We start from the raw sequence: 14596 nt of genomic DNA, 5'->3' as shown, positions 1-14596 counted from the left end.
AGCTAATTTCACATGGTCAGATGTAGGCTTGCATTCATCGGGAGGGTCTGTTGAACGATCCCATGCGTGAGTTTTGCTAATGTCACTCAAAAGCACACTAGCTCTAGGTCGGCCTACCTTTCTGCCATGTGGTCGGGGGAGGGGCAGATTCATGAATTGTCTAGAGTTGGAGCCTTAACCCTAAGTTCATGTCCACTCCCAGCTCAATGCTAAACCTAGCCTCATCCCCAGGGTAGCTGTTTAGGCCCCTTGCTTTTTCAATCTTTACTAATGACATGCCACTGGCTTTGAGTAAGGCCAGTGTGTCTATGTATGCAGATGACTCAACACAATACACTTCAGCTACTACAGCGACAGAAATGACTGAAACACTTAACAAAGGGCTGCAGTTAGTTTCGGAAAGGAATAAGGTAGTCCTAAACATTTCCAAACTTCAAAGCATTGTATTTGGGACAAATTATTCACTAAACCCTAAACCTCAACTAAATATTGTATCTTGTAAACTGTCATGGTCAAAACATATTGATACAACAGTAGCTAAAATGGGGAGAAGCCTGTCCATGATAAAGCGCTGCTCTTCCTTCTCAACAACACTATCAACAAGGCAGGTCCTACAGGCCCTGGTTTTGTCAGACCTGGACTACTGTTCAGTCGTGTGATCAGGTGCCACAAAGAGGGACTTAGGAAAATTGCAGTTGGCTCAGAACAGGGCGGCATGACTGGCCCTTAAAAGTGTACGGAGAGCTAACATTAATGACACGCATGTCAATCTCTCATGGCTCAAAGTGAAAGAGAGATTGGCTTCATCATTATTTGTTTTTGTAAGAGGTGTATCGAGCTGTCTGTTTAAAATACTAACACACAGATCGGACACTGTTGGGGAATAATCATAATTGGTTGGTAACATAGGTAAGATGTTTTAGTGTTCATCATACAGTGCCTTGCGAAAGTATTCGGCCCCCTTGAACTTTGCGACCTTTTGCCACATTTCAGGCTTCAAACATAAAGATATAAAACTGTATTTTTTTGTGAAGAATCAACAACAAGTGGGACACAATCATGAAGTGGAACGACATTTATTGGATATTTCAAACTTTTTTAACAAATCAAAAACTGAAAAATTGGGCGTGCAAAATTATTCAGCCCCTTTACTTTCAGTGCAGCAAACTCTCTCCAGAAGTTCAGTGAGGATCTCTGAATGATCCAATGTTGACCTAAATGACTAATGATGATAAATACAATCCACCTGTGTGTAATCAAGTCTCCGTATAAATGCACCTGCACTGTGATAGTCTCAGAGGTCCGTTAAAAGCGCAGAGAGCATCATGAAGAACAAGGAACACACCAGGCAGGTCCGAGATACTGTTGTGAAGAAGTTTAAAGCCGGATTTGGATACAAAAAGATTTCCCAAGCTTTAAACATCCCAAGGAGCACTGTGCAAGCGATAATATTGAAATGGAAGGAGTATCAGACCACTGCAAATCTACCAAGACCTGGCCGTCCCTCTAAACTTTCAGCTCATACAAGGATTGGAGCGAGCGGTCGCATCTACACTTCGGTCCGCAGGTAGTATAACTTTTCATTACATTTCATTATAGTACAACGGTTTGATTTGTCTAATCTTAGCAATTTCTTCTTAGCTAGCTACATAGCCGTCTTTGTATCAAAGATAATTGCGTAATTATTGTATTTCGTCGTCCTAACGTAGTCTACACTGCTATCTGCCCAGCAGCTAGCTAAGCAGCTAGCTAACGTCCACTGTCCACCAGCACTGTAGAAACTATTACACTCAACTGAACGACTCGATTAGTGAAGTGTTAGCTAGCTACATAGTTGTCTTTGCTGTCTTCGTATCCAAGATAATTGTGTAGTTTAGAGTGTGTAGACTTAGAGTGATTATCTTAATTTACCGAGGTTAGCTAGCCAGCTATTTGTCGTCCTTAACGTAGGAGATGCTGCTAGCTAGCTAGCCAACAGCTAGCCAACCTCTACCGAATAGAACTTCAACTAACTTCCGCTTCGCTCCACAGGTAGTATCACATTTTCATTTCACTTCATTACAGAACAACGGTTTGATTTGTCTGATCGTAGCTAGCTAGCTACATAGCCGTCTTTGTATCTAAGACAATTGTGTAGTCTAGAGCGATTTTCTAGGTTAGCTAGCCAGCTATTGTCGTTCTTTTAACGTAACGTAACGCAATCAACACTGCTAGCTAGTCAGCTAGCCCCCGAATAGCAGCACTGTAGAAACTATTACAGTACAACGGTTTGATTTGTTTGATCGTAGCTAGCTAGCTACATAGCCATCTTTGTATCTAAGACAATTGTGTAGTCTAGAGCGATTTTCTAGGTTAGCTAGCCAGCTATTGTTGTTCTTGTAACGTAACACAATCAACACTGCTAGCTAGTCAGCTAGCCCCCAAATAGCAGCACTGTAGAAACTATTACAGTACAACGGTTTGATTTGTTTGATCGTAGCTAGCTAGCTACATAGCCGTCTTTGTATCTAAGACAATTGTGTAGTCTAGAGCGATTTTCTAGGTTAGCTAGCCAGCTATTGTCGTTCTTTTAACGTAACGTAACGCAATCAACACTGCTAGCTAGCCAGCAAGCCCCCGAATAGCAGCACTGTAGAAACTATTACACTCGACGGAACGACTTGATTAGTGTAGTGTCAACATCGCAGCCACTGCCAGCTAGCCTACAAAGTCAACAACGCAGCTACTGCCAGCTTGCCTACTCCAGCAGTACTGTATCATTTCAATCATTTTAGTCAATAAGATTCTTGCTACGTAAGCTTAACTTTCTGAACATTCGAGACGTGTAGTCCACTTGTCATTCCAATCTCCTTTGCATTAGCGTAGCCTCTTCTGTAGCCTGTCAACTATGTGCCTATCTATCCCTGTTCTCTCCTCTCTGCACAGACCATACAAACGCTCCACACCGCGTGGCCGCGGCCACCCTAACCTGGTGGTCCCAGGTTAGGTGGTCCCAGCGCACGACCCACGTGGAGTTCCAGGTCTCCGGTAGCCTCTGGAACTGCCGATCTGCGGCCAACAAGGCAGAGTTCATCTCAGCCTATGCCTCCCTCCAGTCCCTCGACTTCTTGGCAATGACGGAAACATGGATCACCACAGATAACACTGCACTCCTACTGCTCTCTCTTCGTCCACCCACGTGTTCTCGCACACCCGAGAGCTTCTGGTCAGCGGGGTGGTGGCACCGGGATCCTCATCTCTCCCAAGTGGTCATTCTCTCTTTCTCCCCTTACCCATCTGTCTATCGCCTCCTTTGAATTCCATGCTGTCACAGTTACCAGCCCTTTCAAGCTTAACATCCTTATCATTTATCGCCCTCCAGGTTCCCTCGGAGAGTTCATCAATGAGCTTGATGCCTTGATAAGCTCCTTTCCTGAGGACGGCTCGCCTCTCACAGTCCTGGGCGACTTTAACCTCCCCACGTCTACCTTTGACTCATTCCTCTCTGCCTCCTTCTTTCCACTCCTCTCCTCTTTTGACCTCACCCTCTCACCTTCCCCCCCTACTCACAAGGCAGGCAATACGCTCGACCTCATCTTTACTAGATGCTGTTCTTCCACTAACCTCATTGCAACTCCCCTCCAAGTCTCCGACCACTACCTTGTATCCTTTTCCCTCTCGCTCTCATCCAACACTTCCCACACTGCCCCTACTCGGATGGTATCGCGCCGTCCCAACCTTCACTCTCTCTCCCCCGCTACTCTCTCCTCTTCCATCCTATCATCTCTTCCCTCTGCTCATACCTTCTCCAACCTATCTCCTGATTCTGCCTCCTCAACCCTCCTCTCTTCCCTTTCTGCATCCTTTGACTCTCTATGTCCCCTATCCTCCAACCGGTCCTCCCCCTCCCTCCGTGGCTCCCTCATTGCGAGCTGCATCCAGCCGAGCGGAAATGGAGGAAAACTCGCCTCCCTGCGGACCTGGCATCCTTTCACTCCCTCCTCTCTACATTTTCCTCCTCTGTCTCTGCTGCTAAAGCCACTTTCTACCACTCTAAATTCCAAGCATCTGCCTCTAACCCTAGGAAGCTCTTTGCCACCTTCTCCTCCCTCCTGAATCCTCCTCCCCCTCCCCCCCCCTCCTCCCTCTCTGCAGATGACTTCGTCAACCATTTTGAAAAGAAGGTCGACGACATCCGATCCTCGTTTGCTAAGTCAAACGACACCGCTGGTTCTGCTCACACTGCCCTACCCTGTGCTCTGACCTCTTTCTCCCCTCTCTCTCCAGATGAAATCTCGCTTCTTGTGACGGCCGGCCACCCAACAACCTGCCCGCTTGACCCTATCCCCTCCTCTCTTCTCCAGACCATTTCCGGAGACCTTCTCCCTTACCTCACCTCGCTCATCAACTCATCCCTGACCGCTGGCTACGTCCCTTCCGTCTTCAAGAGAGCGAGAGTTGCACCCCTTCTGAAAAAACCTACACTCGATCCCTCCGATGTCAACAACTACAGACCAGTATCCCTTCTTTCTTTTCTCTCCAAAACTCTTGAACGTGCCGTCCTTGGCCAGCTCTCCCGCTATCTCTCTCAGAATGACCTTCTTGATCCAAATCAGTCAGGTTTCAAGACTAGTCATTCAACTGAGACTGCTCTTCTCTGTATCACGGAGGCGCTCCGCACTGCTAAAGCTAACTCTCTCTCCTCTGCTCTCATCCTTCTAGACCTATCGGCTGCCTTCGATACTGTGAACCATCAGATCCTCCTCTCCACCCTCTCCGAGTTGGGCATCTCCGGTGCGGCCCACGCTTGGATTGCGTCCTACCTGACAGGTCGCTCCTACCAGGTGGCGTGGCGAGAATCTGTCTCCTCGCCACGCGCTCTCACCACTGGTGTCCCCCAGGGCTCTGTTCTAGGCCCTCTCCTATTCTCGCTATACACCAAGTCACTTGGCTCTGTCATAACCTCACATGGTCTCTCCTATCATTGCTATGCAGACGACACACAATTAATCTTCTCCTTTCCCCCTTCTGATGACCAGGTGGCGAATCGCATCTCTGCATGTCTGGCAGACATATCAGTGTGGATGACGGATCACCACCTCAAGCTGAACCTCGGCAAGACGGAGCTGCTCTTCCTCCCGGGGAAGGACTGCCCGTTCCATGATCTCGCCATCGCGGTTGACAACTCCATTGTGTCCTCCTCCCAGAGCGCTAAGAACCTTGGCGTGATCCTGGACAACACCCTGTTGTTCTCAACCAACATCATGGCGGTGGCCCGTTCCTGTAGGTTCATGCTCTACAACATCCGCAGAGTACGACCCTGCCTCACACAGGAAGCGGCGCAGGTCCTAATCCAGGCACTTGTCATCTCCCGTCTGGATTACTGCAACTCGCTGTTGGCTGGGCTCCCTGCCTGTGCCATTAAACCCCTACAACTCATCCAGAACGCCGCAGCCCGTCTGGTGTTCAACCTTCCCAAGTTCTCTCACGTCACCCCGCTCCTCCGCTCTCTCCACTGGCTTCCAGTTGAAGCTCGCATCCGCTACAAGACCATGGTGCTTGCCTACGGAGCTGTGAGGGGAACGGCACCGCAGTACCTCCAGGCTCTGATCAGGCCCTACACCCAAACAAGGGCACTGTGTTCATCCACCTCTGGCCTGCTCGCCTCCCTACCACTGAGGAAGTACAGTTCCCGCTCAGCCCAGTCAAAACTGTTCGCTGCTCTGGCCCCCCAATGGTGGAACAAACTCCCTCACGACGCCAGGACAGCGGAGTCAATCACCACCTTCCGGAGACACCTGAAACCCCACCTCTTCAAGGAATACCTAGGATAGGATAAGTAATCCTTCTCACCCCCCTTAAATGATTTAGATGCACTATTGTAAAGTGGCTGTTCCACTGGATGTCAGAAGGTGAATTCACCAATTTGTAAGTCGCTCTGGATAAGAGCGTCTGCTAAATGACTTAAATGTAAATGTAAATGTAAATGAGAAGACTGATCAGAGATGCAGCCAAGAGGCCCATGATCACTCTGGATGAACTGCAGTGATCTACAGCTGAGGTGGGAGACTCTGTCCATAGGACAACAATCAGTCGTATATTGCACAAATCTGGCCTTTATGGAAGAGTGGCAAGAAGAAAGCCATTTCTTAAAGATATCCATAAAAAGTGTTGTTTAAAGTTTGCCACAAGCCACCTGGAAGACACACCAAACATGTGGAAGAAGGTGCTCTGGTCAGATGAAACCAAAATTGAACTTTTTGGCAACAATGCAAAACGTTATGTTTGGCGTAAAAGCAACACAGCTCATCACCTTGAACACACCATCCCTACTGTCAAACATGGTGGTGGCAGCATCATGGTTTGGGCCTGCTTTTCTTCAGCAGGGACAGGGAAGATGTTTAAAATTGATGGGAAGATGGATGGAGCCAAATACAGGACCATTCTGGAAGAAAACCTGATGGAGTCTGCAAAAGACCTGAGAATGGGACGGAGATTTGTCTTCCAACAAGACAATGATCCAAAACATAAAGCAAAATCTACAATGGAATGGTTCGAAAATAAACATATCCAGGTGTTAGAATGGCCAAGTCAAAGTCCAGACCTGAATCCAATCGAGAATCTGTGGAAAGAACTGAAAACTGCTGTTCACAAATGCTCTCCATCCAACCTCACTGAGCTCAAGCTGTTTTGTAAGGAGGAATGGGAAAAAATTTCACTCTCTCGATGTGCAAAACTGATAGAGACATACCCCAAGCGACTTACAGCTGTAATCGCATCAAAAAGTGGCGCTACAAAGTATTAACTTAAGGGGGCTGAATAATTTTGCACGCCCAATTTTTCAGTTTTTGATTTGTTAAAAAAGTTTGAAATATCCAATAAATGTCGTTCCACTTCATGATTGTGTCCCACTTATTGTTGATTCTTCACAAAAAAATACAGTTTTATATCTTTATGTTTGAAGCCTGAAATGTGGCAAAAGGTCGCAAAGTTCAAGGGGGCCGAATACTTTCGCAAGGCACTGTATGTTTGTAAGTTACTTCTCATCAGAATGTTATTTTTGTATAATACTGTGGCGGGGTTGCAGTATCTGTTCTATGTCAAGACTAAGTTGTTTGGGCCGGAGAGAGGGGAGAGGTCAAGCGTGTATCTCTTGGCTCCACAATGTCTGTGTGCCAGTCAGTGTGTCTCTGTGATCTTGGCAAGATAGGATGGATTTGATATATGCCTGTTGATATGGAGGATTGGTTTATGGTTCTGAGTTTGGGAAAGGAGACAAAGCTGAACAATGAATTATGCCGATGCTGTCTTATCCTGTGTGTCTTTGCTATAAAAGTTCTCAGTTGAAATGTGTAAGGGACTCTCAGAGAATTCATTGATAGACACTGAATTGATCTGAGAGTCACAGGGTTGTGATAGAGCTCATATAATTAAAGATGGACTTTGATACTAACCTGTGTGTGGTTTGCTCTCATGATTTGGTAAATAGAGGAAATTTCCACGACAACACCCATGCATACCCCACAAGACATGCCACCAGAGGTCTCTTCACAGTACCCAAGTCCAGAACAGACTATGGGAAGCGCACAGTCCTACATAGAGCCATGACTACATGGAACTCTATTCTACATCAGGTAACTGATGCAAGCAGTAGAATCAGATTTAAAAATCAGGTAAAAATACACCTTATGGAACAGCGGGGACTGTGAAGCAACACAAACATAGGCACAGACACATGCATACACACACACACACGATAACATGGATTTTGCGTTGTAAATATGTGGTAGTGGAGTATGGGCCTGAGGGCACACACTTAGTGTGTTGTGAATTCTGTAATGAATGTATTGTAACGTTTGATAAATTGTATAACTGCCTTAATTTTGACGGACCCCAGGAAGAGTATAATGGGGATCTATAATAAATACAAATACAAAAATGAATCACTACAAAACTTATTCTATGACCGCTTATACACTATATTAGGCCCTGCCTTTGGAACTTTGGTTTTCCTAGACATGGCTGCTATATTGTGATCACTACATCCTGTGGATTTGGATACTGCTTTAAAGCAAAAGTATGCAGCAATAATAAAGGTGTGATCAATACATGTTGATGATTTCATTCCTGTGCTGTTTGAAAATACCCTGGTAGGTTGACTGAAAGAAATTCCACAAATTAACTTTTAACTAGGCACACCTTTAAATTGAAATGCATTCCAGGTGACTACCTCATGAAGTTAGTTGAGAGAATGACAGGAGTGTGCAAAGCTGTCATCAAGGCAAAGAGTGGCTACTTTGAAGAATCTCAAATATTGAATATATTTTGATTTGTTTAATACTTTTTTGGTTACTACATATTCAATGTGTTCTTTTATAGTTTTGTACATCTTCACAAATTATTTTACAATGCAGAAAATAGTAAAAAATAAATAAAAACACTGTCATGAGTATTTTGACAATGAGTCTCCATTGGTCCGCTAGTTTTGGAGTGACGGTTCGTCTTAACCCAGCTCTTTTTCTATTTCCTACTTAAGTAGACGGTCTGACGTCACCACTACGCACCAAATCATCCCACCTGTGCCCTCATGTCCTGAACATGGCGAACCAGTTACCAACACCTAAGTAATTAGATGGTTTGTCATTAAATCTAATATCTATAACATTGAATGACAAACCATCTAACTACTTAGGTAAACATATGAATTACCTGTTGCACAACGTTCAGCGCAGGTGTTGGTAACTGGTTCACCATGTTCAGGACATGCGGACACAGGGGGGGAGACTTGGCTCGTAGTGGTGACGTCAGACGTCTACTTTTTATTTTCATTTTTTTATTTCACCTTTATTTAACCATGTAGGCTAGTTGAGAACAAGTTCTCATTTACAACTACGACCTGGCCAAGATAAAGCAAAGCAGTGTGACAAAAAACAACACACAGGATAAACAAAAGTACAGTCAATAACACAATAGAAAAATCTATATACAGTGTGTGCAAATGGAGTAAGGGGGTAAGGCAATGAATAGGACATAGTAGTGAAGTAATTACAATTTAGCAAATTAACACTGAAGTGATAGATGTGCAGATGAAGATGTGCAAGTAGAATACTGGTGTGCAAAAGAGAAAAAAGTAAATAAAAACAATATGGGGATGAGGTAGGTAGTTGGGTGGGCTATTTACAGATGGGCTATGTACAGCTCCAGCGATCAGTAAGCTGCTCAGATAGTGGATGCTTGAAGTTAGTGAGGGAGATATAAGTCTCCAACTTCAGTGATTGTTGCAATTCGTTCCAGTCATTGGCAACAGAGAACTGGAAGGAAAAGCAGCCAAAGTGGGTGTTGGCTTTGGGGATGACCAGTGAGATATACCTGCTGGAGCGCATGCTACGAGTGGGTGCTGCTATGGTGACCAGTGAGCTGAGATAAGGCGGAGCTTTATCGAGCAGAGACTTATAGATGACCTGGAGCCAGTGGGTCTGGCGACGAATATGAAGCGAGGGCCAGCCAACGAGAGCATACAGGTCGGAGTGGTGGGTGGTATATGGGGCTTTGGTGACAAAACGGATGTCACTGTGATAGACTGCATCCAGTTTACTGAGTAAGAGTGTTGGAGGCTATTTTGTAAATGACATCGCCGAAGTCGAGGATCGGTAGGATAGTCAGTTTTACGAAGGTATGTTTGGCAGAGTGAGTGAAGGAGGCTTTGTTGCGAAATAGGAACATGTACATTTAATTTTGGATTGGAGATGCGAGTCTGGAAGGAGAGTTTACAGTCTAGCCAGACACCTATTTATTTGTAGTTGTCTACATATTCTAAGTCAGAACCGGCCAGAGTCGTGATGATGGTCGGGCAGGCGGGTGCAGGCAGCGATCGGTTGAAGAGCATGCATTTAGTTTTACTAGCATTTAAGAGCAGTTGGAGGCAACGGAAGGAGTGTAATTATGGCATTGAAGCTTGTTTAGAGGTTTGTTAACACAGTGTCCAAAGAAGGGCAAGATCTATACAGAATGGTGTCGTCTGCGTAGAGCTGGATCAAGGAATCACCCGCAGAAAGAACGACATCATTGATATATACAGAGAAAAGAGTCAGCCCGAGAATTGAACCCTTGTCATACCCCATAGAGACTTCCAGAGGTCCGGACAACAGGCCCTCCAATTGGACACACTGAACTCTCTGAGAAGTAGAATTAGTACTTAATTAGGCAATAGAAAAAAAAATTGGCTGGGTTAAGACGAACCGTCACTCCAAAACTAGCGGACCAATGGAGACTCATTGTCTCCTCCTCCCTCTAAACCCCGTTCTTCACGGAAAAATTATTCCAAAACTCGCAATCGAAAAGACTGGCAGGGAAAGCAAAGAAACATCGGAATAAAAGATACGAGTAGCGTAGCCAAAAGGTAGTACATGCAGGCATGAGTGTGGGCAAAATGTATTCAATAGGATTTGTGGCTGGGAAAGTTGAACCGAAAATGATTTTTGCATTCTTTTCAAAAAACATTTTTTATAATTTGTCATAGAGTTTTGCTCTTAGGTTTTGGGGTTTTGCTTTTGATGTCTTATTTTTGTTTACAATTCTATTACTTACTATTCTTTTACTTTCAATTGTTTGGTTTTTGATTTCAACATTTATTTCACCCATCCTTGAAAATATGTGTACATTCTCAACTTTATTTTTCATGTTCACGATGTATTTTATCTTGAATTCGATACATATGGCGTGAAATTGACCCCATACTACGGGACCAAAACAGCAGAGAAGTTTAGCTTCGCTCTTCAATGCTCCTGGTTGTTGAGGAAATTCCAGCAACAATCATTACGCACACATGCGTCTCATCATCAGTCACACCTGGACTTCATTACATACCCTTTATATACCACTCTTTTGTTGTCAGTCATCAGGTAGTATTTTTTATGTTCTATGTCAGACGCGTCTCTTGTTTTGTATCGCTCCATGGTCGTTATTATTAAACTCACGAACTGCACCTGCTTCCTGACTCCCTGCGTCAACATTACAGAACGCTACCTCAACAAATGGAAGCAGCAGTTAACCAAGACATCTCCCAGATGGTCAGCGAACAGGGACACCTACTTCTTCAACACCATGACCAGCTGGCTCATTTGGGGATGGCTATGGATGAGGTCCTCCATGTTCTTCAACGAGTCACCATTACTCAAGGAGTGTCATCTCCAAACAACGGAAGATTCTCTACCACAAGTCGAGGTGCTGTTGTCGTTGTGTTGCTGGTTCGAGCCCAGGGCGCAGCGAGGAGAGGGACGGAATCTATACTGTTACACTGGCAATACTAAAGTGCCTATAAGAACATCCAATAGTCAAAGGTGAATGAAATACAAATGGTATAGAGGGAAATAGTCCTATAATTCCTATAATAAGTACAACCTAAAACTTCTTACCTGGGAATATTGAAGACTCTGAACTGAAATGTTAGCTTTCTTACATAGCACATATTGCACTTTTACTTTCTTCTCCAACACTTTGTTTTTGCATTATTTAAACCAAATTGAACATGTTTCATTATTTACTTGAGGCTAAATTGATTTTATTGATGTATTTTATTAAGTTAAAATGTCTGTTCATTCAGTATTGTTGTAATTGTCATTATTACAAATACATTCCCAAAAAAAAAACGGCAGATTAATCGGTATCGGCTTTATTGGTCCTCCAATAATCTGTATCGGTATCGTCGTTGAAAAATCATAATCGGTCGACCTCTAATCCATATGCATATTACTCAATAAAGCTGTCTCCAGCAGAAAGGGAACTATGATGTTGGCGATCGGAAGCTCCTGGAGGTGAAGTTGGCATTAGAGGAGTGGAGACACTGTCTGTAGGGCGCCCAGGCCCCATTTCTCATCCTCAACGACCATCGGAACCTGGAGTACATACTGAACCCACGCCAAGACAGGTGGGCCCTTTTCTTCACCAGATTCGATTTCACACTGACATATAGCCCAGGTTAAAAAAAACATCAAAGCCGATTCCCTGTCTACGATTCGGGAGAGGTTCCTGTCTTGAGTGCATCCATAATCCTACCCTCTTGAATCGTAGCACCCTTGCTCTGGGACCTAGATGTGGACATTCGCCAGGCCCTGGAGAGGAAACCCACAACTGCCACCTGTCATCCTGAGCCCACCTACGTTCCCACGGGGATAAGGGATTGGCTATTGACCTGGGCACACACAGCTGCCGTTTCTAGACATCAAGGTATCACCCACACCATTCAGTTCAGTGCTGGAAAGTCCTGGTGGCCCACCTTGGCGCAGGACGTCACTCGTTATGTCAACTCCTGCTCCATATGTGCCCAATCCAAATCCCCCCGGAACGCTCCAGCAGGGAAACTCCTTCCCGTGCCTCAGATTCCCAGGTCTTATCTGTCCATTAAATTTGTCACTGATCTCCCCTCTTCTAATGGTTTTACCTCCATATTGGTGATAGTGGACAGATTCTCTAAATCATGTAGTTTCATCATGCCTGTCTCCTACCGCTCTCCAGGTCGCTGAGGCACTGTTCCAGCAGGTCTTCCGGCACTGTGGCCCGACCGTGGCCCCAAATTCACATCAAGTGTATGGAAGGCTTTCATGGAGAAGCGAAGGGTCACAGTCAGCCTCACTTCCAGGTACCGGCCTCAGTCTAACAGGCAGGTGGAGAGGATGAACCAGGAGCTGGGGAGGTTCCTGAGGTGCCACTGCCAGGACCAGCAGGGGGCTGGGGCCTGATTCCTTCCTTAGGCTGAATACGCCCAGAATTCATTGCCACACTCCTCCACCGGGCTGACTCCCTTCCAGTGTGTTCTTAGAAACGTTTTTATAAAACTTAAAAACTAAATAAAAACTAGAAAAGTGGATCTGAAAACTAACTGCAACTAAACTGATTTTAAATAAAAACCTTCAAACTAATAGAGATAAAAATGAACATAAAAACGATAATAAAAACGATAACAATAACGATAATGCGTGGGTGTGGTTTGCATGGTGTATGCAACTGTTGTGTGTGTGTGTGTGTGTGTGTGTGTGCGTGCGTGCGAGTGCATGTGTGCGTCTATGTGTGCGTGCATGCATTTTGGCGTGTGTGTAATGACAACTTACCCAATACCAGTGTAGGCCAGTTTGCTATCCGGGCTTTGAGACCTTGGTGGAATATCTCATGTAGAAACATGATGGTCTCACTGGATATAAAATGAATAAAAAACAGAATATCAAACATGTTTCTCTGTGTGCGTGTGTGTGGGTGTGTGTGTGTGTGTGTGTGTATGCATGTGTTGTACCTGTTGAGGAACACACTGCTGACATCATCGTGACTGATTGGAGGTTTCTTGGAGCTGGCGGCCATGCGGAGAGGTCTCAGGAAACAGTTAACCAGGATAGACAGCTGGTGGACATACCTAGGGTTAGATCAACAAGGATCAGACTAACACTCTTGGAATAAAAAGATGCTATCTAGAACCAAAAAGGGTTATTCGGCTGTACCCATAGGAGAAGCCATTTGAACAACCCCTTTTGGGTCCAGGTAGAACCCTTTACACAGAGGAGTTCTACCTGGAACCAAATAAGGTTCTACTTAGCAGAACACTTTTGGAACCCTTTTTTTCTAAGAGTGTAGGATGCAGCAGACCTTGCTCCAGCCCAGCAATAAAACACCTGAATACGCGACTTGTGGTCTAATCACACTATGAGTGTAATCAGGTGTGCTGGTGCTGGATTCGAATAAATAACAGCAGTCAATCATTCAATTCATCAATCATTCATTCAATCAATTAACAAATCAGCCACTCAATCAATCAATCAGTCTCTGTGTGAGTGGTTTTAGGTACGTACTCTGTCTCAGCCTCCACCATGTTAAAGACGATCTGGTTCCTCTTCCTCATGCTCTCAGCATGGGGAGAACAGATGTAGTCCTGAACTATCAGCTTCCACTTCCTACGGCACAGCCAACCACGCATAAAGCTTTGCACCTGTACAGGGAAACAGACACACACAGGTTAGAATATTTCTTTTTGGGGGTAACATTTTATAAAATGTTTCTAACAATATAAACGTGTACAGACAAAAGATGGTTTTGAATCACACAAAAATCAACGAAGCACACAAACATCAATGACATCACACCTGCCCAGACCCACATGTTCCGACAGCATCAATCTCTAGTGCTTGTAAGACTATGCCATATAACCTCAAATTGCAGTATTCTGTTTTTCTCTGTTGCCCACACCTTTTCAATATTTAAATAATAATGCATTTGATTCTTCCACTGTCTCAATGATGGAGGATCATTTGGTTTACAGTTTTTAAGTCAAATTTTTTATATTTTTTATGATTGACAAGAAAAGTACGGTTTCTCACCGCACCCTCATATTTCATGTCTTCAAATATGCAGATTAAAAAGTACATTTACATTGTAATAATTGACAGCCAACTTTCTAACCCTGCCCATAACTTTTGGACTTTATAGCACACCCAGAAGGCATGAATTATAGATTCATAGTTAATTTTATACTTAAGACATGTAGAATTTGTGAATGCTGTCTCTTGTATAATAAATTCTATATTTTTGTTTATACTGGATTAAGCATACATTTTTGTTAACTGTAATTTCATTA

At 44.4% G+C, this 14596-nt stretch overlaps 1 protein-coding gene across 1 annotated transcript in view; it reads right to left on the bottom strand.

Moving 5' to 3' along the window:
- rasgrf2b (Ras protein-specific guanine nucleotide-releasing factor 2b) overlaps positions 1–14596 on the bottom strand; it is a 181462-nt gene that overhangs the window by 87867 nt on the left and 78999 nt on the right. Inside the window, exons 5-7 of the mRNA XM_064973592.1 lie at positions 13815–13951; positions 13265–13381; positions 13086–13165 (exon numbers count right to left, since the gene is read on the bottom strand). Of these exons, the coding sequence (XP_064829664.1) occupies positions 13086–13165; positions 13265–13381; positions 13815–13951 (334 nt within the window). The remainder of the gene's footprint in view (positions 1–13085; positions 13166–13264; positions 13382–13814; positions 13952–14596) is intronic.

Source organism: Oncorhynchus masou, chromosome 1, assembly GCF_036934945.1.
Source record: "Oncorhynchus masou masou isolate Uvic2021 chromosome 1, UVic_Omas_1.1, whole genome shotgun sequence".
Taxonomy (NCBI): domain Eukaryota; kingdom Metazoa; phylum Chordata; class Actinopteri; order Salmoniformes; family Salmonidae; genus Oncorhynchus; species Oncorhynchus masou.
This window is presented reverse-complemented; position numbering and strand designations above follow the sequence as displayed.